Source organism: Orycteropus afer, unplaced genomic scaffold (genome assembly GCF_000298275.1).
Source record: "Orycteropus afer afer isolate SDZICR_OR568_19922 unplaced genomic scaffold, OryAfe1.0 scaffold00469, whole genome shotgun sequence".
NCBI lineage: Eukaryota > Metazoa > Chordata > Mammalia > Tubulidentata > Orycteropodidae > Orycteropus > Orycteropus afer.
This window is the reverse complement of record NW_006922056.1, coordinates 1,139,184-1,163,699: the sequence shown is the minus strand read 5'-3', so window position 1 is coordinate 1,163,699 and position 24,516 is coordinate 1,139,184. Positions and strand designations below refer to the sequence as shown.

Here is a 24,516-nt window from a genome sequence, read left to right as displayed (position 1 = left end):
CTCTCCCACCACACCTCCCCCACTTCCCCCTCACTGTTCCCCACTTTCCCCTTTGTCCCCCCACACCTCCCCCAGTCCCCCTCTTTGTCCCCCCTTACCCCCTCACTACCCACCCCCTTGCTCAGCAGAGGCACCTCACTAGCTGTCCTGTTGTCCCACTGCCTGCAGCCGCTCAGCCCACAGAAAAGATGCCACCACACAGCTGGCCAGAGGCCGGGGGCCACGTGGTCCTCACCCGTGGGCCGCTCGGCTGCTTGGCTCGGCTGCTGTGCCCTGAACTTAGGAAGCCTTCTCCGTTCCCTTCCCCCCTCCCTTTCGGTGTTTACTTTGTAAAGCAGGTACCAGCTTGAGCTGTTAGTCTATGTTGTCACAGTCTGAGAGCCTGTGCCCACGAGGGCAGCACCCTGTACTGGTCTTTTCAGGATGCTGACCAACGGCCTGGTGGTGGGTAGGCCTGTGTCCTAGCCTCCAGGGCAGAAACCCTGGTAGAACCAGCCTCGTGAGCAGAGGCGTGGGAAGGGGGTTTGGGGCTGATGGGTTCCAATAATATCTGTGCACCTGTGAGTGGGGGTGTTCTTCGTTCCCAAGTACGTGTGTGTGCATGTAATGTTTAACAGGCCCGAGGTGCCCTGACTCAGCTGTGGTCTTCTGTATGTGTGTACGTGTGTGTGAGTGCATGTGTGAGTGTGAGTGTGATGTTTTAACAGGCCCGGGGTGCCCTGACTCAGCTGTGGTCTTGTGTGTGTGTGTATGTGTGTATAAGTGCATGTGTGAATGTGACGTTTAATAGGACCAAGGGGCCCTGACTCAGCTGTTTGGTTTTGCGTGTGTGTGTACATGTGTGTAAGTGCATGTGTGAGTGTGACGTTTGACAGGCCCGAGGGGCTATGGCTTGGCTTCCTTTTGAACTCTCCTTTTGGGATGGCTGGGCTCAGTCCAGGTAGACTGTAGACTCATCAACACCAACACCTGCTGTCACTCAAAACAGGTGATGAGTGAAGATGAGTGGGTTCTGCACAGGGCTGTCCTTTGCGGTTAGTGTGTCCTTAGCTCCCTCCTGCCTGTCTGCCACTCGCTCCTGAGCTGTCCTGCCTCCAGTGTGTCTGCACATTGGAGGGAGACAACAGGAACGCGGCTGTGACAAGCTTTGCTGAGTTAGGCTGGACGGCGTGAGTTCAGAGAGGAATTGAGGTGCTGTGGCCAGACAGCTGCCTGCCGGGAAACACCCTCCACCTGGCTGGGACTGCTCCTCTCCAGAGCAGGTCTCCTCTGTGACCGAGCGTCCTTGTCCAGGTCACCACACCTCAGTCTGAGCAAAGTTGAGGCTTTTCCCAGCCAGCTAATGAAAGCAAGGCAGGCAGACCTTCCCTGGGGCTCCACATGGAGCAGGAGGGGCTTCCAGGGTGGGAGAGGGAAGGAGGGCTTTGGAAAGCACTGACCAGGGGAGGGAACGGGCTGCTTCCTGCTCAGCCCTCCTACATGCCTGAGCAGACCCCTGTCCACACACCTGTGCATGTCAGTCTCACTCGGCCTCCTACACACCTGTGCACATCGCCCCCCCCCCTCGCTCCATGCACACACCTGGGGCACTTCCCGAAGCTCTTCTGCTCCTTCCTACCTTCTTCAAGCCCCTCACCTCTGGGGCCTGCCTTAGTGCAGTGGCCTGTCCTCCCTGTCTTCATACTGTGGTCCACACAGCGACTAGGTGGTCCTGTGAGAGAGAGGCTTCCTGTCTGAGAGCCCAGCTGGTCTTCACCTGCCCTGAGGTTGTGGGACCGGCCCTCTCCCAGCCTCTGACCTCACCTCCCAGCTCATGCTGACCTTGACAATGCCTCCAGGCCTGTGCACTTGAAGTTGCTGCCCCCCTGCAAGACAAGCAGCCACATGGGTGCTCAGTGGCCTCGTTCAAGGCCACCCAAGTAGCTCCTCCTCAGGGCCACCACCCCAGCCAGCCAGCCTGTTCTTCACCAGCCACCGTCCCAGAGCAGGGGTTCCCTGGGAAAAGGGCTGTCTGATGACGCCCACTGCTGTGGGAGGTCAGGCCGCCCCTGAAACTGACTCAGCATGCCGGCAGTGGTGGTGCCCCACGGGGAAGAGAACGGGCTTCGCTGCTAGCCGTGCACTGCCTGACAGTTCCAGAACAGCAGCTATGCTGTTACTGCAGACGTGCGGCGCCCCGCGGCCGGGCTGCGGGCTATGCCCCGCCCCCAGCCTGGGGCAGCACCGGCAGGTCCCGGAGGCCTGGGGGGGGGGGGTGGAGCCACTTCTCAACTCCAGCAGCCCCTGCGGAGTGAGCACTGGCCAGCACCCCACGCTGTCTCCCAGACCCTTATGGGTCTCAGGGGTGGGCAGGCCTGCAGAGACGGGGAGATGGTCTCAGGCTTCCTTTAGCCATGCCGCTAATTGCCATGTAATCTACACAGCCTGCAGGGTGGGGTCTCCCCCACTTCTAAGTGGGGAGCAAGGCCCTGCGAGATGGGACCTGCCCCTCCCCCTCCATTTTATGGGGGGTGAGGCCCTGCAAGTGGGGCAGCCACCACCCTCCTTTTATAGGTGTGGGCTGAGGCCCTGCACCTGTGAGGTGAGGACTTCCCTGCCCCTTCTCCCTCGATTTATAGTGGGAGGGCCAGGCCCAGCCAGGTGGAGTCTGCCATTGCGCCCCTCACCCTGTTTTATACGTTGGGGGCAGAAGCTCTGCGAGGTGGGGCTGTAGTCAGCACCCCCATTTTACAGGTGGAGGGCTGAGGCCCTGCGAGGCAGGTCTGCCCTATCCCCCTGTTTTACTACCTACAGGTGAGGGCTGAGGGCTGAGGCCCTGCGTCTGGGAGGTGAGGACTGCCACGCCCCCATGTCAGAGGTGGGAGGCCGAGTGTGAGGCTCAGTGACTGTGGATTACCGGGAGGTGGAGCCGGGGTCCCCGCAGAGGTGCCCCCACTCGGAAGGCCGCGCCCGCGGCGCACAGGGAAGCGCTACGCGCACTGGGGCCCGCGTCCAGGCCGCTTCCTGGGTCGGGCCCGCTGCGCGGCAGGAGACCCGGCCGCCTTCCGCGGCGCGGGGCGGGGACCGAGGTGGCGGCCCCGCCCCGCCTGCCGGGTGGCCGTCCGGGGGCGACACGTCCTGGGAGCGCCGGACGGAAGCTCCGCGGGAGTGACACGTGGCCTTGGGCGGCGGCGCTGCCGCGTGGGCTCAGCGGGGCCCCATCGCCTATCGGCACCCGGCCTCCGCCGATGCAGCCCGCCCCGGACGAGGCGCGCAGGGATGCGGCCCAGGACGCCCTGTGGTCCAGGTGGGCGATGGGTCAGGGCCGGTGGGGAGGGAGCGGCTGGTTCCGTCTGAGAAGGGCATGGGCCAGGGGCCGCGATCTGGCAAGCCCACGTCTGGGGAGGCTCCCAGGGTGCACGGCAGGGGGAGCGGGAAATGGTGGCTGCCAGACTCCCCACTGTCCTGACCCTAGTCTGACCTACAGTGGGGCCACCTCTGCTCAGCCTGGGGGCCTCCTGGGGGCACCCTGCCAGGAGAGAGAGAGGAGGAGAAAACAGGACTGCCAAGGAGGCTCAGGTCCCCGTGGGGCCTTCCTGCCCTCCATGACCTGGAAGCCCTGAGCCTTTGCAGGCAGGGCCCTGCTGGTGCGCATCCTCTGGGCCTGGCACTGCCCTGGGCCACCTTGTGTGCAGAAGGCCGCACTGCCGAGCAGGGGGCCGGCAGGGCCCACCACTGCAGGTGGTCATATGAGCCAGGATGGTGGGTGTAGTGTGGGCCCTGGGGCTCTGATGACACCTGGCCGCCTGCTGCCTGTCCACAGGACATCTGTGCTTACCAGTGCTCTGTTCCCATAGCCACCACCTCCAGGAGGGCATCAGTGTGGGGCTCTGCTCAGACACCAGGAACTCAGGGCCGTCCAGTTATGGGGTCTGGGTGAGCATCCCGACAGGGCCCCCAGCCTGTGGCTCAGCCCTGCTGTCCTGTGGGCTAGGCCTAAGGTCAGGCCTTGAGGACTGAGCCTTCCCGCCACCAGACTGGAGAGCACCCAGCAGGGACCAGCACCTTTCCTGCCCCCTCCTTCCTGCCCAACCAGGGCGTGGAACACTCACTGCCAGGATGGGCTGTAGGTGAGGCCTTGTTTGAAAGGCAGTGAGTGACAGTCCCTCTGATGCTGGGGCCACACAGAGGCGAAGCTGGCAGGCAGGGGAGGGACTCAGGGAGAAGGTGCCTCAAAGGCCAGGAAGGCCGTGGGTAGGGTAGCGTGGCACATCCCACACGGCCCCAGAAGTGGTGTCTGAAATCCCAGCCGGGGAGCCTCCCTGCCAGGTGCCAATTAGAGGGAGGCGGCTGCCCTCGGGTACCCAGATCAGGGCCTGGTGCCCGTCCCTCCGCTCACTGCCCCCCCAGGGCTTGCCCTGCTGGTCAGCCTGGCAGGGGATGGGGGCACCACTCACCCAGCATCCACCCTGCGGGTGGTCTGGCTTCTCAGGCGCAGGGAATTGCCCAGGGAGCAGCCCAAGGGCCTGTAGAACGTTCCTCAGACTTCGCTCCGGGGCTGAGTCCCCAGGGCCTGGGCCTTTGCTTGCCCTCTTCCCTGCGGGGCTGTTAGTGGCACCGCCAGACTTGGAGAAGGCCCCCAAAGATCTCCCAGCCTTGCTGGTGGGGTGCAGCCGAGGAGGTGGCCTTCCACTGTTGTGACCCTTGCCTGGAAGCGTGTGGGCCTCTCTTGACCTCTGACCTCTGAGGAGGCCCCTGCTGGCTGGGGGGTAGAACCTTTCCAACCTGCTGAGGTCCATCTGGGCTGTTCCAAACTGGACCTCCCACCCAGAGAGCAGCCAGGGCCAGAGCACCTGGGGCTTCCTGGAGGTGAACCTGAGGGGCAGCCGGGCGCGCTGGGGTCGTGGTCAGCGTCCGACTGTGCGTAGCACTGCTCCTTGGACCAACCGAGCAAAGGAAACAAGCGGCTTGGAGGGGCACATCTGCGCTTTGCACTTTGTGGGACGTTGCAAACTTTGCTCCCAGGCCCCTGCCACAACCTTTCTGCAGTCAACCAGTTAAAACGCAAAACCTGTGCAGATTCCTTCCCGGTAAGGAGACCAGCGGAAGTACAAGGCCACAGGCACACCTCCTACGGCTGAGGGCCTCCCACGCAGTGGACATTGGACTGGGTGGACTGGGTGGTTTGGACTGTGTCCACGTGTTTCACTGATGACCCCAGTGGATGTGTTTACACAGAAGCTGGGTCCTGGACAGGCCTGGTCAAGTCCTACCGAGGGCCTTGGGGAAAAGCTGGGACATCCACCCTATGGGGGGGCCACCGCTATCACAGCCCCTGAGGGCAGCCCTCTCTCTCAGGTGTGGGCTGGGGGCTCACGGCACTGACTCAGGCTGGAGTGCAGAGACCCTGTTCCTGGTGAGCTGAGAAAGATGGACTCTGGCTGCTAGAATCCCAGACCCGTGAGCAAAGCGGTTCACCACTCCCCTGGGGGGAGTCTCACCACACGTCTCGGCTGTCTCAGTGAGGATGGGGCTCACTGTGCGGGACGGTCCCCTCTCCAGGGCCCAGCCTTCCACGTGGGTCTAGCCAGCCCTGGGCCCCTTCCCACCTGACTGCAACTTGGGTGTGGAAGGGGCCTGTGTCTGGTGTCTGGCAGATGCAGCCCCTCAACCCACGCAGAGCACAAGCACTGGGGCCGCAGCCCCAGAGGGGGCAGTGAGTTTGCTCAGGGTCCCAAACGCAGCCAGCTCTCCAGGACGCGGCCAGAAGTGGCCTCCTGAAGCAGAGCTGTGGCCAGGATGAACCAGGACTACACCGCGCTGCTGACCTGCTGTCTGGGCAGCCAGTTGCTTCAGTGAGACGTTAATAACTGGGGCGGCAGTGGCATGGTGGCCAGCTCCCCAACAGCTCCTGAGTGGTCACTGGGCTGTTTCCAAGAGGAGCGCCACCCTGCCCCCCAGCCCCAGTGACGTGGTCAGGAGGCTGTACCTCTGGCATTGCATAACTCGGGGCAGTGTTTGTTCCACGTGGGACCGCCTTTCTGCTGGACTCATGGGGGTTCCCATGCACGGCAGAGGTGGTGGTAGAGGAGCCTGGAGCCCCCATCCCACCCCTGAATGCTCAAGAGTCCCAGCGTGACTCCGGGCCTGTCCACGCTCCACACGGCAGGTGGGGACACCAAGGCCCAGGGACGAAAAGAGGTTCCTGGAGTCCTGCCAGGGTCCCGAATGGGTCCTGGGTCTCAACTCCCAGATTTCAGAGCCTGAAATATTCGGCTGCAACCCGAAAGGGTGGAGGTTCAGGGCCACCCAAAGGCACCTTGGAAGGAAGGGCTGGTGCTTGTCTTCTGAAAAACCCACCACAGCGAAGCCTACGGCGCCTAGAGCACACGGCTGTGCTCTGATGCGCACAGGGGTCGCTGCAAGTCAGTCAACTCCACGGCCCCCAGTTTCATCACCCAAACGATGCTGGTGTCTAATTCCCAATCCCAAATGAGGGGACCATAGCGCTGGGACTGTTCACCCAAGGGGATCGCCCCTGAAGGTTCACCCCTAGGAGGGGTTGGGTCCCCTAGAGGGGCACACCTTCTGGGAGATTCCAGCCCTCTAAGGAAGCACTTGGGGGCAGGAGGCCTGTATGCAGAAGGTAGGGGGCCCTGCTCCGTGGAGTGAGCGTCAGGCATGGCCTGGGGGCTTCTTGGTGGAGTAGCTGTGCATGGGCGGACAGGGGAGCCCCGCAGGACGCCACATTTAAAGGCCCACGGCCTGAGGCTGAGCCTCGCTCACCTGACTGGAAAAGTCTAGCTTTGGTTTGTGAAGCAGGCACGGACCTGGGCGGCCACACTGACTGGAGGAGGCAGACACAGCTTGTTGCCCGGCCTCCCTCCCAGCCAGTCGCAGCCACCTGCCTGGCACCGGGACCTTTTGGGTCAGAGGTACTGTTCTCCAGGCTCTCACAGACCTCCCTGGCCCATAGAGGGTGCTGTGGAGTGAGCCTGTTTCCCAGAGGAAGAGACTGAGGTTCAGGCAGGCCCGGCAACCCACCTAGTATCCTGGCACACCAGGTGGGGACCCACAGTTGTCCCAGAGTGAGAGCAACCTGGCCGATGTCATGAAGCCAAGTTCACTAACCTTCCCAGCCTGCCCGTGCATTCCCGGCAGCACTGTCACCAGCTCTGGGTCACCAGTGGACCCCCACGGCGTGGGAGAGCTTTTGGTCCAGGGTGGGCAGCTTCCCTTCCGCTCCCCTCTCCCTCCGGCCTCTCCCTTTCCTCTCCCTCTCCCCTGCCCCCCGTCCTGTGGACGGAGCTGCACCTGGCTGCCCAGACCTCAGCCGAGACAAGAGTCACTCCAGGTGCAGAAGGTAGAAGGGCTGGACTTCAAACCCAGACCCACTGACCACCTGCGCAGCCAGGGAGCCTTCCCGTTATCACCGTTTGGAAAAGACTTTAAAACAAACTCCCCTTACGGAGAAGCTGTGAACGCAGTGCACAGCCCTGGGGGCCCTCACCAGGACCCCCGTCCTCCCACATGGGCTTTGGCTTCAGCAGTCCCTGCGGCTGTGACCCCCAGCTCCACCTTCAAGGCTCCTGCCGGGCTGGCTCTCGTCCGGGCTTGGGGGTGGGCTCCGGGGGAGCCTCTGCTGGCCTCGGCCCTGCCTCCTCTGGTCTCCAGGCCCTCTCGCCTAGGGGACCATCCTCGAGGGTTATGCCATCAGCCCACTTAGACCCACAGTCAGGGTGCTGGAGAAAATGGGCACCCTCAGTTTGAAGCTCTGGGCCCCAACCTGTCCCAGCAGTGAGCAGCTGCTTCCCATAGGGTGCAGCTGGCATTGAGGCTGGCCCAAGGGTGAATGCTCACGCTGGGTGCCTCTGCCATCGAGTGAGACCCTGTGTGTCCTGCCTGGTGCCTGCTCACCCCTCCTAGGAGTCCCCACAAGGGTGCTCGGACATTGGAAGGCTGCCCTGCTTGAGCCAGGGGAGGCGGCCCGTCTGCTCTCCTGATATTGTGGGCAGGCTCGGGGCCGATGCTGGAGGGACCAGGCCTGAGTGCCCCCCTGTGCCCACAGGCCTGAGTGCCAGGCGTGGACAAGGACACTGCTGCTGGGTACATGCCTGCTGTACTGCGCCCGCGTGAGCATGTCGGTGTGCACCGTGTCCATGAGCCAGGACTTCGGCTGGAGCCGAAAGGAGGCAGGCATCGCCCTGAGCAGCTTCTTCTGGGGCTACTGCCTGACGCAGGTGGTGGGCGGCCACCTTGGGGACCGGTAATACCCCTTCTCCCCACCTCAACACGTGGGCCCCCAAGCAGAGGGAGGATGTGGCTGAGGGGGAGGGGGAAGTGGCCTCTGGGGAAGGGCCGTTGGTGCTGAAACTTGGGGAGGAGCCTCACCCAGAGGAAGAAGTCCAGGGCGAGGGAGGGGTCCACCCAGGTGGGAGGAAGTCGTCTGGCTGGGGCGGGCTGAGGGGGATCCGTGGGCACAGCAGCCCTGGGGAGTGTCCTAGCAGAGCGACTCTGGGCAGAGCGGGTGTGTGGAGAGGGGCGGACAGATGCACAGACAGGCCCCTCATCTCCCACTGTCCCGGTACACCCCCTGCCACCCTTCCCCTCTCACCCCTCCCTGCCCTCCTTGTTTCTCCCTAGGATTGGAGGCGAGAAGGTCATCCTGCTGTCAGCCTCCGCCTGGGGCCTCATCACGGCCGCCACCCCGCTGTTAGGCCGCCTTGGCACTGCCCATCTGACCTTCATGACCTGCTCGCGGGTCCTCACGGGCCTGCTCCAAGGTAAGGCCCAGTGTGCTGCCTTGGGCTCTCCAGTAAGAGCTGGGAGGGCAGGGAAGTGTGTGTATGTGGGACTGCATGCATATGGCATGTGTTCACATATGTTCTGTGTCCATGTGTGCACATATGTACCCATGTGGGTATGTGCACGCACGCACACACTTCATTCATGTATGTCCATGTGCACATGTGGACCTGTGTGTCCACACGTGTGCATGGCATTCATGTGTGTGTGTGCATATGTATAACCATGTGAGTATGCATGTGCACACATGTGCATTGCATCCATGTGTCTCTGTATGTTTACCTGTGTGTGTGCGCGCGCACACGTACTGCATTTGTGTGTGCCCATGTGTGTGCATGCGTGTGAGTGGGCATTCTTAGACACTCTCAGACGCAACACAGTGAGGACCAGTGATGCACATGCCATGAACCCCGCCAGCTCCACACTTTGTCATCATCATGTTAGCCCCGTGGGTGACATATTCCAGCCAGAGGAGCCTGCTTCATGCCTCAGGTTTTGTTTCTTATGAACACTGGAGTTGCCTCGATCACCAGGGAATTGGAGCTGCTCGATTGTTGAGGGCTGGGGGCTCCTTGCCTACTGGAGCCACTTTTGGGGGTCCCCAGGGCCTATAGGGGAGCTCTGGTGGCATAGTGGCTAAGGCACTTGACTACTAACCGGAAGGCTGGCGGTTCAAATCCACCAGCCACTCCTCAGAAGGAAGGTTGGGCAATCTACCTCCTCAGTGATACTGCCTCAGAAACCCAAGGAGGGGTCGCTATGAGTTGGATCCGACTTGACGGTGGTGGGTTTGTTTTGGTTTAGGGCCTACAGGGAGGTTCCTGCCCCTCAGCCCACCCCTGCCTCTGGGCCACTGTACCTGCAGCTCCAGGGCATGGCCTGGGCTCTGCTGCCCTAGAGCCCAGCCCTTCGTCCTCTCAAGTCCAGGAGTCTGGAAGCTTCTTCACTGGCCTCTTCCCTCCTGTTTCTACCCTCCTAGCTGACTGAGTTTCAGACCTTGCTGGCATTGCCCCCAAACCTCTCAGAAGCAGGGAAGGGGTCTGTCCCTGGAGCAAGGCCACTTTTGCAGCCAAGGATCTCATATGAGAAATACAGACAGTCCGACAATGCCAGGACCCACAGGGCCTGCACATCCTGGCCCTCAGGGGTAGGGACATTGTGACCACCAGTGCAGTGCATGGGTTAGAGTCATTGTTTGGCCCTGTCCCAGGGCCCCCACAGTCACGGCCTTGCATCCTCAGATCATCCCGAGCACAGCAGGTGCCAGCGGAGGCCGTTAGTGGTGGTGAGTCAAATGGCAGACGAAGGAGCCAGTGAATGAATGAGCGAATGAATGAGTGACTGACCAGCCATGGTGGCAGGAGGACGGGGGCCTTCAGTCGGGCCTCCTTGGAGTTGGTGCAGGTGTGGGCAGGTATGGAGAAGACAAGGGGGCCTTTGGTAAGAGGAACCTGCCATCCTTGTGTTCATGGGGGGCCAGGCCTGGGAAGGGCCCACTCAGGTGCCACGCCCTCACGGGGCGGTTTGATTGTCCTCAGACTTGGCCCCTGACGCTGCTTTGTAGAACTCTCTCTTGGTGTCAGGTGTCGCTCCTCCACCATAATGTCTGCTTCGGGACGGGGTGCCCTCGTGGCCTTGGCAGTGCCACCTGACTGCCGTGCAGGCTGGGGGGGTGGGCTTCCACGTGTGTGCGCATGTGGTCAGCAAGAGAGGCGTCCGTACTTCCCAGGACCAGGGGCTCTGAGCCCTGGGGCTCTGGGTGGCCCAGTAGAGCCGCTGCTGAGGGCATGGGGATAGGCCTTCGGAAGCTACCTTCCCTTTGCTTGGCTCTTTTTCCATGTCCTGAGGGAAGCTCTCTGTGTGACTGGCACTTCCTGCCACCTGGAAGCTGGCTGCTACCACGGTCGATTGAGCTCAAGTGGCAGTTGTTTGAGCTGTGTCACTCTGGATGAGTGGCGAGTGTGTGGTCACGGTCAGGGCCCGGCCCCTAGAGGAAGGCCCTGTAGGCTCAGGCTCCCATTCAGGACAGTAGGCATGCTGCCCCCACCCCGTGCTCACTGGAGCTTTCTGTGACCGATGTGGAACGGGAGGCTGCAGCTTCCTTAAACTTTTTATTTGTGACCACCTAGAGGCACTGGGGTCACTATGAGTCAGGGCTGACTCGACAGACAGCACGTAACAACAACAACAACAGAGGCACTGGAAGCTGCCAGAGGACGCTCCTTGGGTGACCCTCCCAAAGCCTGCAGCCAGAAGCCTGCGACTGACTCTGGTGCCCCCCACAGGCCAGCTAGGGTTCTGCCAGATATACATGCACATGTCAGTGTGAAAGTGTGCATGCATGTGTGAGTGTGTGACTGCATGCATGTGAATGAGCATGTGAGCATTTGTACAACTGTGTTTGTACATGTGTGTGCATGTGTGTGCACAGGCAGGTGAACGTGTATGTGCATGTGTGCATGCATATGAGAGTATGTGTCCATGGTGTGTACGGTAGAGTCTGAGAGTATGTGCAGATATGTGGGTGTGTACATGTGTGTACCTGTGTGTGTATACGTGTGAGTGTGCATGTGAGAGTTTGTGTATGTGTGTGTGAGTGTGCATGTGTCAGAGTGTGGGTACATATGTCTGAGTGTATGTGTGAAGGTGTGTATGTGTGCATGAGTATGTATGTGTGTGTATTACTTGCATGTGAGTATGCGTATGTGTCTGTGCATGTGAGCATGCATGTGTATATGTGTGCGCGTCCGCATATGTGACTGGACATGTGTGTGAGCATGCACATGTGATGAATGTGTATATGCATGTGAGCATACATGTGTCAGAGTGTGTGTGCATCAGAGTGTGAACATTCTTGTGAGTGCAAGTGTGATGAGTGTGTGCATGTGTGTGAACATGAGTGGGTGTATGTGCATGTGAGTGTGCATGCATCAGAGTGTGTCTGTGTACATGTGAATGTGCATGTATGCGTGCATGTGAGCATGTGTGTACATGTGTGGATGTGCATGTGTTAAGTCTGTACATGCTTGTGAGTGTGTATGTGTCAGAGTATGTGGGTGTACGTGCATGTGAGGATGTGTGTTTATGTGTGTGAGCATGCATGCATGTGTCAGTGTGCACGTGCATGTAAGCATCCATGCGTGTGTGTGCATGTGAGCATGCATCAGAATGCGTACATGTGTGTGTGTGCGAGTGTGCAGGTGTGTGTCAGAGTGTGTGCATGTGTGAGCATGTGTGTATGTGTGTGTGACACTCACAGTCAATATCAACTGTGCTCTTTCTGTGGTCACTCCTGTGCTCTCCTGCAGTGGGATGTCCCAGGGTCTCCGAGTGCCTGCACCTCACACCACTGTCCACTGTCTCCTCATGACCCTGACACTAAGCGTCTCAGGCCCAGGCTGCAGGGTTAGCTTGAACAAAGACACGATCGTATCAGCGAACGGTGTGTGATAACAATATCCATGAGTTCAAACACATCCTGTGGGCTGCAATAACACACAGTCATGACACGGACAGAGAGCCAGTGCCTGGAGACAGAGGCTTTTACACTTTTTAAAGCTGCTGCAAAATTTTTTGTTGAAAAAAATCCTAGAATGAAGCTGCCCCAGGAAAAAGGTGCATGTGTGCACATGTGCATGCATGTGTGCAAATGTGTGCATGTACATGTACATGTGTTATATGTATGTCTACACAAGGGCTCTGTGGAGCACAGCTGGAAGCTGGTGGGGTAATAGGAGTGTGTGTGTATGCACATGTGTTGTATGTGTTTGTATGTATGTGCACATATGTGTGTTCGCATGCACGCGTCAGTGCAAGGGCTCTGTGGACCACAGCTGGAAGTGAACATGAAGGTGGTAGGAGTGTGTGCATGTATATATGTGTGTGTTGTGTGTGTGCATGCACATGTTGTATACATGTGTGTGCATATGCAATGGTTGTACATGTCCATTCAAGAGCTCCACAGACTGCAGTTGCAAGTGGGTGGAACAGTGGTAGGAGTATGTGTGCATGTGTATATGTGTGTGCTATATATGTGCATACACATGTTATATACATATGTGTGCATAAACACACGTGTGCATGTGCATTCAAGGGCTCCATGGACCACAGCTGGAAGCCGGTGTGTTGGTGATAGAAGCACCGCTTAGAACCGGAAGCCTTTGTAGCTCCTTCTGGCCGTTGGTCGGGAGCCTGGCTCCTTAGCCGAGTGTCATCCAACTTCACTATAAACTTGGGTCTTCCCCTCCCTCCTCCTCACTGGGTGGGCACTTACGGGGTGCTCCCATTCTGGTTCCTGGCTCTCTCCGGACCCCCGCGTGACCGCTCAGGCCCGCGGACTCTGCACCTCCTGCTCCAGGTGTCTACTTCCCGGCCCTGACCAGCCTGCTGTCACAGAAGGTGGGGGACAGTGAGCGGGCCTTCACATACAGCACCGTGGGCACCGGCTCCCAGGTTGGGTGAGTCAGGCCACCGGGCAAGACGGGCCAGGGAAGGGTCTGCCCTCCAAGCTGCTGGCCCAGGCCCTGCTGGAGGTGATGTGGGGGCTTTGGGACCATGGTGGGGGAAGAGCTCCTTCACTTGCCCCCTTTTGTCTGCTAGCAGGTGAGGTAAGGGTGCTGTCTGGCCCTCTGTAGGGCTGTAGGCCAAGGGGTGAACAGCCTGGTGCCCCGGGGCATGCCCTCCCCTCTGCCCTCCTTCCCAGAACCCAGCCCTCAGACAGCTCCTGGCTTCACTGTCCCCATCCAAGACCTTGCTCAGGCTGGAGGACCATGCCAGCACATCCTGTAGCCACCTCATAGGGTGGACATATGCTCAGGCCGATGGATGCCTTACCCCCCCCACCCCAGGCTCAGGGCCCTTGGAAGGGCCACGGGGGAGAACTCAGAGGGGCAGAGAGGCATGGGGTGTGCCCAGAGCAGCTGGGCAGGCCGGGGGGGAGGCAAACCCTGGGGATGGACCCTTCCTGACATGGCTCATGTTGACAGGAAGTTCAGGTCCCACCCAGTCCTGCAGTTTGTTGTCCCCGAGCTGGGGCACAGGCAGGCCCCCAAATGTGCTCACCCCACATGGCCCTGCCCAAGACCACCCACTGGGGCTGTGTCTCGGAAGACCGTTCGTCAACCAGCTGAAGTCCTCCCCAACACAATAAGACGGGGGTTCCAGCGGCAGCCTCGGGGGGCTCCAGGGCATCTTCTTGACCGAGGTGTGGCCTTCCAGAACGCTGCTGACTGGGGGCGTGGGCTCCCTGCTCCTGGACTGCTGTGGCTGGCCAAGCGTCTTCTACGCCTCTGGTGGGTTCACCTTGCTCTGGGTGTATTACGTGCACAGGTACCTGCTGAATGAAAAAGGTAACGGCAGGTGGAGTGGGCAGGGCATGGGCGGGTCCTGGCACGGTCAGGTCTGGCTGCCCCTCCCCGCGGGGGCCATGGGGCGTCTGCAGGGCAGGGCCCCCTGGGCTGCCAGCTCTGCACCTGCCAGAAAGAGCCCTCAGAGCAGCCTGGCTGTGCCAGCTGCTGTCGGATCAGCCCTAACTCAGGACGACCTGGCGAGCAGGGGGACAAGACGCTGCCTGGCCCTGCCCCATCCTCGATCCTTTACGGGTCAGACCGCCATGATGTATGGGGTTTTCACAGGCTGGTTCTAGAAGTAGGTGGTCAGGTCTTTCTTCCTAGTCCGTCAGCCTGGAAGCCCTGCTGAACCCTGTTCAGTGTCCCAGCACATGCCAGCCTCCATTGACAGCTGTGTGTGAGGCACACTGGCCGGGAATCGAACCCACATCCCTCACATAGAAGGCGAGTCTTTGACCCTGAACCCCCGCTGCCCCGACTAGCTAGCGCTTTGGGAAACGACATCTGAGTGCTGAGCTCTGAGCCCTGGCTGCGGTCGGCATATCCAACCCAGAACCTTCTGCCTGGAGATAGGGCGGCCGCACGGGAGGGAGGGAGCCCTCCAGGCAAAGGTGGTGATCTCATGGTGAGCTCCAGGAAGGACACAGGAATGTGGCACGCTCCCCGGCCCAGGGGCCTTAGCAGAGTTTGAGGCTGAAGGCGGTACAGTGCAGGCAGCCGGACTGCACGGGGCCGGGGCGCGCTGACCCGACAGGCCACCCCATCCCTCAGGCCGGAGCGGGCGCCACTCTGACAGCTCTTGCTCCTCAGATCTCATGATGGCCCTGGGCGCATTGATGCAAGGCCTGTCTGTTTCCAGACACACCAAAGTCCGCCGGGGACAGCTGTTCCGGAAGTCGGCAGTGTGGTGAGTCGGCCAGCCAGGGCAGGGCTGGGGCTGGGGGCTTGGCCCCTGGGGGGCTGGCATTGCCCCAGTGCCAACTGACCAGATGGGCACTCCCGGCTCTCTGACTGGGCTGCATATTGGGGGTCCGTGCGCACCGTCAGACCAGCTCACAGGAGGTCTGGCCCCCCTCCTGGTGTGGCCATGTGGGCTGTGGGGAGGGGGTGCAGTCGGGAGGGGGCACCAGCGCCGCTGTCCGGGCCCTGAGCAGCCCCCGCCTGCCCCAGGGCGGCTGTCTTCTCTCAGCTCTCCTCCGCCTGCACCTTCTTCACCCTGCTGTCCTGGCTGCCCACCTTCTTCAGGGAGACCTTCCCTAACTCCAAGGTGGGTCTGCCTGGCCTCCGGGTACACACGGGCTGGGCTGGGGCTGGGGGTCTCAGGCACCCCAACCTGGTGCAGAGACCGTGGGGACCCTGTGGTGGTCGGCAGCTGCTCTCGCCCACAGACATCTCCCCCGAATGCGGCCGTGTCTCTGCTCTCAGGCGGGTGGGGCGCTCTGGCCCCAGCGCCGTTTCCCACTGCGGCAGCCGTTTTCGCTGAGCCCCACCCCGAGCAGCTGCTTCAGCCCCTGACAGCCCCACCCTCAGGGTCCAGCTGCTAGGCTGCCTAGCAGTCTTCCCAAGGCGGGGGGCCTGGGCAGGGGCCCTGGGAGGGGAGAGGCGCTGCCCCCGGTGTCTGGGCCCTCCTGGTCTCAGGCGGTCGGAGCAGCAGAGGCCGTGGGTGTCAGTGGGGAGGGAATCCTTTCCAGGATGGCAGGTGTGGGCAGCAGTGGCCATGTTGGCGGGTGTGGGTGGTGGCGGGCATAGGCAACAGTGCCCTGAGTGGCAGTGGTGGGGCCTGCCCCAGCCCAAGCCCCAGCCCAAGCCCCAGCCCAGCCTGTGTGTACCAGGAGGCCAGGCAGACCCACCTTGGAGTTAGGGAAGGTCTCCCTGAAGAAGGTGGGCAGCCAGGACAGCAGGGTGAAGAAGGTGTGGCTGACCTTCTGAGCTGTCTCCCCACAGGGCTGGGTCTTCAACGTGGTGCCTTGGCTGGTTTCCATCCCTGCCAGTCTGTTGAGTGGGTTTCTCTCAGATCACCTCATCAGTCATGGTGAGTCCTGGGAGGGGGAGTAGGGCCAGGGCCGTTGGGGGAGGGGAGGGGCTGTAGGACAGAGGCGGGGCCTTGAGTGTCCCCCCAGAGGTGGTGGGACCTTGTGGGGAGGGGAAGCAGGAAGGGCTGGGGGGGGGGGGTGGAGGCGGACCATGAGCCAAGCCCTTGAATCTCCTGGGGTTGCAGCTACAACTCTGGGAAGAGGCCCACGCCCAGGAGGCCTCCGCTGTGACAAAGTGGCAGCCCTGCCCTCTGGTGTGGACACAGCAGGGGCAGTGGTGGGGCCACCCAGGCCTCAGCCTACCTCAGACTGCTGCCCCAGCCTCAGTTTACCCGCTTGTTAAAGGGCGAGGGATGTCACGCAGTGACAAGACCCAATCTCGACTGTAGCTGTACGGCTCTCCTGGAGGAGGGCGGGAGGCTCCTAAGGGTCAGCAGTCAGGGCCCTAACGCCACCCATTGGCCCAGGTGGGGACACCCTGTCCCCGAGAGTGTCCACCGATTGGGCTCCAGCCCCTCTTCCCACACGAGCAACATCTCAAACACACATGCAGATCCACACGCACACTCACATGCCACTCTCCCAGGCAAGCCCTCTCTCTTAACTGTGAAGTGACAGGGGCTCACAGTGGAGAACTAGACAATGTGGAGGCACAGAAACTAGAGTCTCCATGTGACTGTTGCATGTCCCTTGTGCAGCCTTCTCATGCCTGCTGCTCAGTTCAGGAACCTCCCAGGCATACGTCTGGTGTGCAGCATGATGCGTAACACACACATGCACACATGCACACACTGGTGTGCTGCATAGATACACATGCACACAAACACACACACACGTACGCACACATGTGGCATGCAGCATAGATGCACATCACATGCACACACAAAGGTGTGCTGCATAGATGCACACCATATATACACACATGTACATGCAGGTACATGGTGTACTACAGATGCATACCACACACACGTGTACACACACACACACATGGTGTGCTGCGTAGATGCACATCACATACATATACACGTGTGCACACATATCCATGTGTGGCATGCTGCATAGATGCACACACATGAACACATGTGTGTGCACATTCACCACATCACAGGACAGCCCTGTCCGAGCACCAAGGCCCCTGGCTCTAAGCTCAGCTGAGTTTGGCCAGATGCTTCCCCAGGGTGCAGTCCAGGGAAGACGCCCACAGGCTGACGGAGCCCTTCCCCCCCCCCCCCCCAGGTTACCGGACCATCGTGGTACGGAAATTCATGCAGGTAGGAAACTATTGCCTTGATTCTCCCTGGACCTGAGAACTGTGCTCCCAGATCTCCCAGTTTCTGGGGCCAAAGCCCACCAAGCGGCCAGGGCCAGACCCCCAGGTGCTGGTTCAGTGCCACAGCAGAAGGGAGCTCTGGGTTGGTGTTGGGTACAGTGTGGCCAGCTGGACCCTTCTCTGAGCTCCCCACATGGGCCCTCTGCCCCTTGATCCAGACACCCCTTTCTGGATCTGAGCTTATGTCCAGTGGGCTCCCCTCACTCTAATCAGGGAGGACTCAGCCCAAGGGGACAGGGGTCAGATCTAACCTACAAAGTCTGGGCACTGTCCCCAGGACACCCTCTCTTCAAGGGTCCCCAGGACACCCTCAGACTTGATAATGCTCTGAAATGACTCACAGAAGCCAGGAGGGCTCTGTCCTCACTGAGTCCGCCCTAAGACTCTAACCCAGGGAGATGCGTATGTGGAGAGGTTCATTATACTGAGGTTGGCTCCCAGTCAGTGGATGCTGGCGGATCCAGACGCTGCAGGTAGGGGACAGGCTGGAGGCTCTGGCAGGCTCGAGTTCCAAATTGGTGGGTCAGGCGTGGGGAGGAAGGGGCTCTGGTAGGATGTCTGCTGACAGCCTGCACGCAGAGCCTTCCCCAGGAAGCCTGGGTTTTGCTCCTGAGGCCTTCAGCTGGTAGCATCACCCAGTGATGGCAGGTGGTCTGCTCTCTACTGAAGGCCAACTACCCCAATCACACAGAACTACTTCATAGAGACATCAAGACCAGTGTTTAACCAAACAGCTGGGCACGACAGCCAAGCCGTGGTGACACGTGAAATGAGCCATGACATTCCTCCTTCATAATCCACATATTACATATTGCCTGAGGCATTTGACTGCTAACCAGAAGGCTGGCAGTTCAAACCCACCAGCCCTCAGAAGGAAGACTGGACAATCTGCTTCCGTAGAGATACCGCCTCGAAAACCCAAGGAGGGGTTGCTATGAGTCGGAATTGACTCAACGGCAGTGAGTTTAGTTTGGTTTTTGGTTTATACGTGTTATAACAGAAAGACACAAACCAGCCGAAGGAAGAGACCTACAGGCTAGGGTCTGGGAGGTAGAGCCTCCTCCCGGCCATGACATGTGACGAGGCCAGCAAGCCCGCCACACCTCAGTGTCCAGGCTTCAGGGTTCACTGGAGCTGCACTGTGTGAACATGAGTGACTAACGGGTCACCGCGTGGTCAAGCACAGTCTGCAGCCCCTCACTCTCCAGGAGTGGGGCTGACTGCCAAGGGGCCACCCCAGTCACGTCATTAGCTCTCAGGTGGGGTCCAAGGAGCCCACACTGAGTGACAAAGACATGCCTACCACTCGGAAGGTCTCAACAGTTTAGGGTCACTCCCCAGAGGCAGGATCAAGGCCAGACCACTCTGCGGTGGCTGCTGGGCAGCGTCATCGGCATGATCCGCCCCCACCTGCCCTTCGCACCCTTCCCCCGCAGGCCATGGGCCTCGGCCTGTCCAGTGTTTTCGCCCTGTGTCTGGGTCACACCTCCAGCTTCTGTAAGTCCATGGTCTTCGCCTCAGTCTCCATTGGTCTCCAGACCTTCAACCATAGGTGAGGCCACCACCCCTCTATGTCGGGTCTCGGAGGTGCAGCCCCCACAAGGGAGTGAGCCAGGGAGGCAGAGGGGACCCAGTCCCCTGGGAAAACAAGCTCACAGGAGTGGGTGGGGGTGGGGGTGGGGAGCAGTGCGAATCCCGCACTCCCAAGGGAAATAGTCTTTGTCCCAAGGGTACCCAGCTCTCTGAGCCTTGCCCCTGCTCTGCCCCCTCCCAGAGCCCCTTGGGGACTCCCCAGTCTGTAGTCACTTTTCACACCACCTGAACTGCGACAGACATGCACCATGCTTCAACCACCCCCCTTTTGTCTCGGGGATGGGGTTCCAGAAGCCCCTGGAAGAGATGAGGAAGACAAGGTCCCACACAGGTGGTGGGTGGGGGTCCTCTCCCCACGGCCAGCCCTCTTTGCCCCACCGGCCTTTGGCTGCCATGCCCCACATCTGCCATCTCCCTGTCCCCCTACAGCGGCATCTCTGTCAACTTCCAAGATCTGGCTCCATCCTGCGCCGGCTTCCTGTTTGGTGAGGACACCCAGCTCCCAGCCCCACCCTGGATGCCTCCAGGGCCTGGCCACCTTCTCTAACTGATTCCTCTTCCCACTCACCCCCTGTTCACAGGTGTGGCCAACACAGCAGGGGCCTTGGCAGGTAAGGGGTCTCCACGCCAGGTCCCCTGACCAGAGATGAGCCCAGAGGCAGGGTGCCCCCTGCCACTTCTCACCCCAACCCATTCTTTCACCCCTTCCCAGCTCCTCCAGTCCTGTTCGAGGAGAGCAGGGTGGGCCCTTAAGACGAGGGCCCATGATGGGGAGGGCACAGAGGAGATGCCAGGGGCTCACCTGCACCCCCTATGGTGGAGGGGGGCACAGAGGAGCCCCTGGCAGTGGGTGGACTCAGCCTGAGATGCAGGAAAAGAATCTGACTGAGTGGCCACATCCCCGCTGCCAGGGTCCAGGTGCCCCCACCCATAGTGTCCCGTACCCCATCTCCTCTTTGGAGGGACACAGGAGCTCAGGCACAGGTACCCTGCCTGGTGGGCCACCCCTGGGTGGATGTGGGCCTCTGCCCCTCCCCCAGGCCCTTGGGGTCCAAGACCACCCATCCCCTTCCCGGTCCCTCTGACATGAGAATTCTGGAATCCCACTCTCAGAACCACTGGGCTGCTCTCCATCGGGCCCGCCCAGCTCCACTCCGGGACGGCCTGGACTGGGGCCTCTTGGGGGCTGCCCTGGGTTCCGCTGGCCCACTCGCCCTCTTTCTCTCGGACAGGTGTGGTCGGTGTGTGTCTGGGGGGCTACCTGATCGAGACCACGGGCTCCTGGACCTCTCTCTTCTACCTGGTGGCCGTTGTCAGCAACCTGGGGCTGTGCACTTTCCTGGTGTTCGGGAAGGCCCAGCGGGTGGACCTGAGCCCCGCCCGTGAGGACCTCTAACCCCTCCCACTGCACAGGGAGGCAGGGGTGCATGCTACAGGGGTGTGTGGTGCAGGGACATGGGGATGTGTGAAGGGGGGCCCAGGATGAGAGGATGCAGGCGCCCCAGCCTCCTGACCCACGCAGGGCAGAGGGGGGCCAGGCCTCAGGTCCAGGGGCCCTTGCTCAGGGCCATGCCCATCCTTGCTCAGAGCCTGTTTCCCACCTGTGGTGGGGCAGTCTTGCTCTTGCACAGGTTTGGGGGTGACCATCAGAGACTCAGGGTGTGTCACTTAGTGGCTTCACCGCAGACAGGGCCTGTTCCAGAGCCAGCCACACTTCCCTGGGGCGCCCCACCTGGAGGACCGAGTGCTGCCCGGACCATGTGCCTTCTACCACAGGAGCCCAGCAGGCAGGGGGCCCCCACCCCAGGCAGCTCAGCTCTGTGCCTCGGGACTGGACTCTCCCCACCCCAGATACTGATACTGGATTGGGCCCTTCTCTGGGGTGGGCGGTCCTGTGCCCGCAGGGAGCTGCGCATGTCCCTGGTCTCAGCCCACCCCCCCCAGACCTGAATGCTCCCAAGGAGAACTCTGCCCCAGCTGAGACCCACAGCCCCAGACGAAGGCCACGGAGCACTGCTCCCAGGAGCAGGCTGCCCCCCAGCTAGAGGTCCTGGCCCGTCTCTGGGGACCCCCTGCTTCCCTGACCCCCACGGTGCTAACTATGCATCCTGAGAGTGCAGTGAAGGTCCCAGAGCCACCGCGGGACCGGTGGGCCCACCCTCCCGGGCCCCTAAACACCCTGAGGTGCATGCCGCTGCATACGGTGGGGCACTGCTCTGCCTGCTGCCCAGGCACCTTCGGCAGCCCTGCCTGAGCTGACCACTGCCCCTCTGTTTCCTGGCCACCGGCGGGTAGAGCCCCCAGATGAAGGCAAGCCTGTTCCTGTAAACAGAGGGCTTGGCCGTGCCATCAGTGGGGACGTGATGCACTCAGGAGTGCATGAAGAAGCTCATACTGTGCCAAGTCACGCGGAGCCTTATTTAAATGACCATTAAAAGCTATTTAAATGAGGCCTTTAGGAACCTCCTTGCCCACAATCAACTGTGCAATGAAAGAAGGGGCGTCCCTTCCCATGGGAGCTGCTGGAGTCCTTACCACCTTGAGACCACAAGAAGGGAGTGTGGACACAGGACTCTGCAGGTCACCCGAGGTGTGTGGGTCCTTCCCGGCTCACTGGGCTTGGGAGGGGTGAGGGGAAGCCACTTGGTCTGTGCACAACTGTAGCTCCCCAGTTTCCTGGGGCCCGAATCTTATCACACTGTCCTATGTCCTCACAGAATGGAGGCTGGTGTGGCACACAGGCTAGCTGTACCTCACTGTGTGGGGGCACCCCTTGCCTCATTGCTGTGGGGGTTCTGCCACGTCACTGTTACAGTGGACCTTCCAGGGCAGATCTGTGCTGCAGGCTGGGGGCTCATGCGGCCTAGGGGAGAGTGGGCGGGTCCTGGGGACAGGAGGGCGTGGCCTGCAGGTGGATGGTGGGCTGTGAGCCCTTTCCAGTGCAGCCGGGCTGGTTCAGACAGGCAGCCCTTCCACACTGTCCCACACGTTCAGGCAGGCCTCTGCCCACTGCTTGACCTGCGTAGGGCTAAAACAAGGGCCACCCTTAAGAAGAGGCCAGCAGCAGTGGAGCGAGAATGGGAGAGAGTCTGCACCCACTCACTGCCCCGTTATTTCTCTCTGTCTCTCTGCCTGGATCTCTCACTCACTCACTCACTCACTCGCTCACTCACTGATGGTCCCCTGCACTAGCTCAGTGTCACCTCCAGGCTCACCTATAGTGTGCTCAGTTCAGGGCTCAGGAAGCTGCCATGGGCCCATATGTCACCTCAAACGGTCCATTTACTGCAGAAGGAAGAGAGCGTGGAGCAACCAAGGCCAGGTGTGTGCTAGAGGGTGAGTGTGCGAGCAAGTGTCTGTGCACGTGAGCCTGTTTGTGTGTGTGACCATGTGTGATGAACAAGAGTGTGTGGAAGTGTTTGTACATATATGACAGTGTGTGAGTGTGTGCGTGAGTGTAGAATATGTGTGAATGTGTATGAGTGTGTGACCATGTGAGTGTATCACTGTGTGAATATGTTGTGTATGAATACATGTGTATGTATGTAAGCATGTGAGTGTGTTAGTATCTGTGAATGTATGTGTATGAATACATGTGTATGTGTGTTTGTAACCATATGTGTCAGTATGTGTGCATTTGTTTATGAATACGTGTGTATGTATGTGTGTGTGACCATGAGAGAGTGTCAGTATGTGTGTGTTGTTGTTGTTAGGTGCCGTCAAGTCGTCTCCGACTCATAGCGACCCTGTGTCCAGCAGAACGAAACTCTGCCCAGTCTTGTTCCAGCCCCACGATCCCTGCTATCCCTGAGCCCATCATTGCAGCCACTGTGTCAGTCCATCTTGTTGAGGGCCTTCCCCTTCATCGTTGACCCCACTTTACCAACCATGATATCCTTCTCCAAGGAATGGTCCCTTCTGACAACATGACCAAAGTAGGTGAGACGAAGTCTGGCCATTCTCTCTTCCAAGGAGCATTCTGGCTGCACTTCCTGCAGGACAGATCTGTTAGTCCTTTTAGCAGTCCATCGTACTCTCAGCATTCTTCACCAGCGCCACAACCCAAAAGCATCCACTCTTCTTCCGTCTTCCTTACTCATTGTCCAGCTCTCACACGCATAAGAGGCGATTGAAAATACCATGGCTTGGGTTAGGCGCACCTTAGTCTTCAAGGAGATATCTTTGCTCTTCAGCACTCAAAAGCGGTCTTTTGCAGCAGATTTGCCCAATGCAATACGTCGTTTGATATCTTGACTGCTGCTTCCAATGGTGTTGATTGTGGAACCAAGTAATGTGAAGTCCTTGACAACTTCAATCTTTTCACCATCCACCATTGGTCCAGTTGTGAGGATTTTTGTTTTCTTTATATTGAGGTGTAATCCATATTGCAGACTGTGGTTTTTAATCTTCGTCAGTAAGTGCTTACTTTCAGTAAGAAAAGTTGTGTCATCTGCATATTGCAGGTTGTTAATGAGTCTTTCTCTGTGGTGGTTAAGTTTGTGTGTCAACTTGCTGGGCCTGGTTGAGTAGCTGGGCAACTGAATATAGTTACTTCCCATGGTGAGACTAGTAATAAACTCCATGGTGGAATCTTTTGGAACAGCTGAGTAGCTGCTTTGGGTTTGTGCTCGGCTTCCCATATATAAGAAGCAGCTTTGGAAATGGTCTCTAGCTTATGGCATGCTTGAACCCTGCATGTTGTTGTTGTTGTTGTTAAGTGCCGTCGAGTCGTTTCCGACTCATAGCAACCCCATGCACAGCAGAACGAAACACTGCCCGATCCCGCGCCAGCCCCACAATCCCTGCTATACTTGAGCCCATCATCGCAGCCACCGTATCAATTCATCTCCTCCCCCTCTTTCGTCGACCCTCCACCCTACCAAGCATGACATCCTTCTCCAGGGAATGGTCCCTTCTTACAACATGACCAAAATAGGTGAGACGAAGTCTGGCCATTCTTGCTTCCAAACCCTGCATGTAGCCATATCATTGTTCAGCAGCCTGCCATGCTCTGCTGACCTTGGGACTTTCAATGGATTTGAATTAATGGCCTGCCATGTGGTTTGGAAACATTGGGACTGTGCCTTTTTACTTGTCATCCTTGGGCTTGTCAGCTTCAGCAGCCAGTAGCTGTCTAAGTGAAGAGAAGCCTCCATCTTCAGTGGGCCAGGAGCAGGAGGCAAAGCTGAAGCCCAAGGTTGAGGGGTTTTCACCCAGCCTCTAGAGCCTGGCACTTTGAACTTGGACTTAAAGCCTCCAAACTGTAAGAAAATAAATTCCTGTTTGTTCAGCCATCCCATTTGTGGCATATTCCTGTCAGAGCAGCACTAGGGAACCAGAACATCCTCCAATCCTGACGCTACATTCTTCTTCATGTAATCCATCTTCTCAGATTATTTATTCAGCATACAAGTTGAATAAGTATGGT

At 59.5% G+C, this 24,516-nt stretch overlaps 1 protein-coding gene across 1 annotated transcript; it reads left to right on the top strand.

Moving 5' to 3' along the window:
* Positions 1-3,227: 3,227 nt before the first annotated feature.
* Positions 3,228-20,484, top strand: SLC17A9 (solute carrier family 17 member 9). Its single transcript, XM_007954678.1, has 13 exons — positions 3,228-3,286; positions 8,048-8,245; positions 8,623-8,762; positions 13,142-13,241; positions 14,002-14,132; positions 14,943-15,039; positions 15,303-15,399; positions 16,077-16,164; positions 17,402-17,436; positions 18,932-19,047; positions 19,518-19,573; positions 19,670-19,699; positions 20,321-20,484. Exons 1-13 carry the CDS (start codon positions 3,228-3,230, stop codon positions 20,482-20,484), a joined length of 1,311 nt encoding a protein of 436 aa, XP_007952869.1.
* Positions 20,485-24,516: the final 4,032 nt, after the last annotated feature.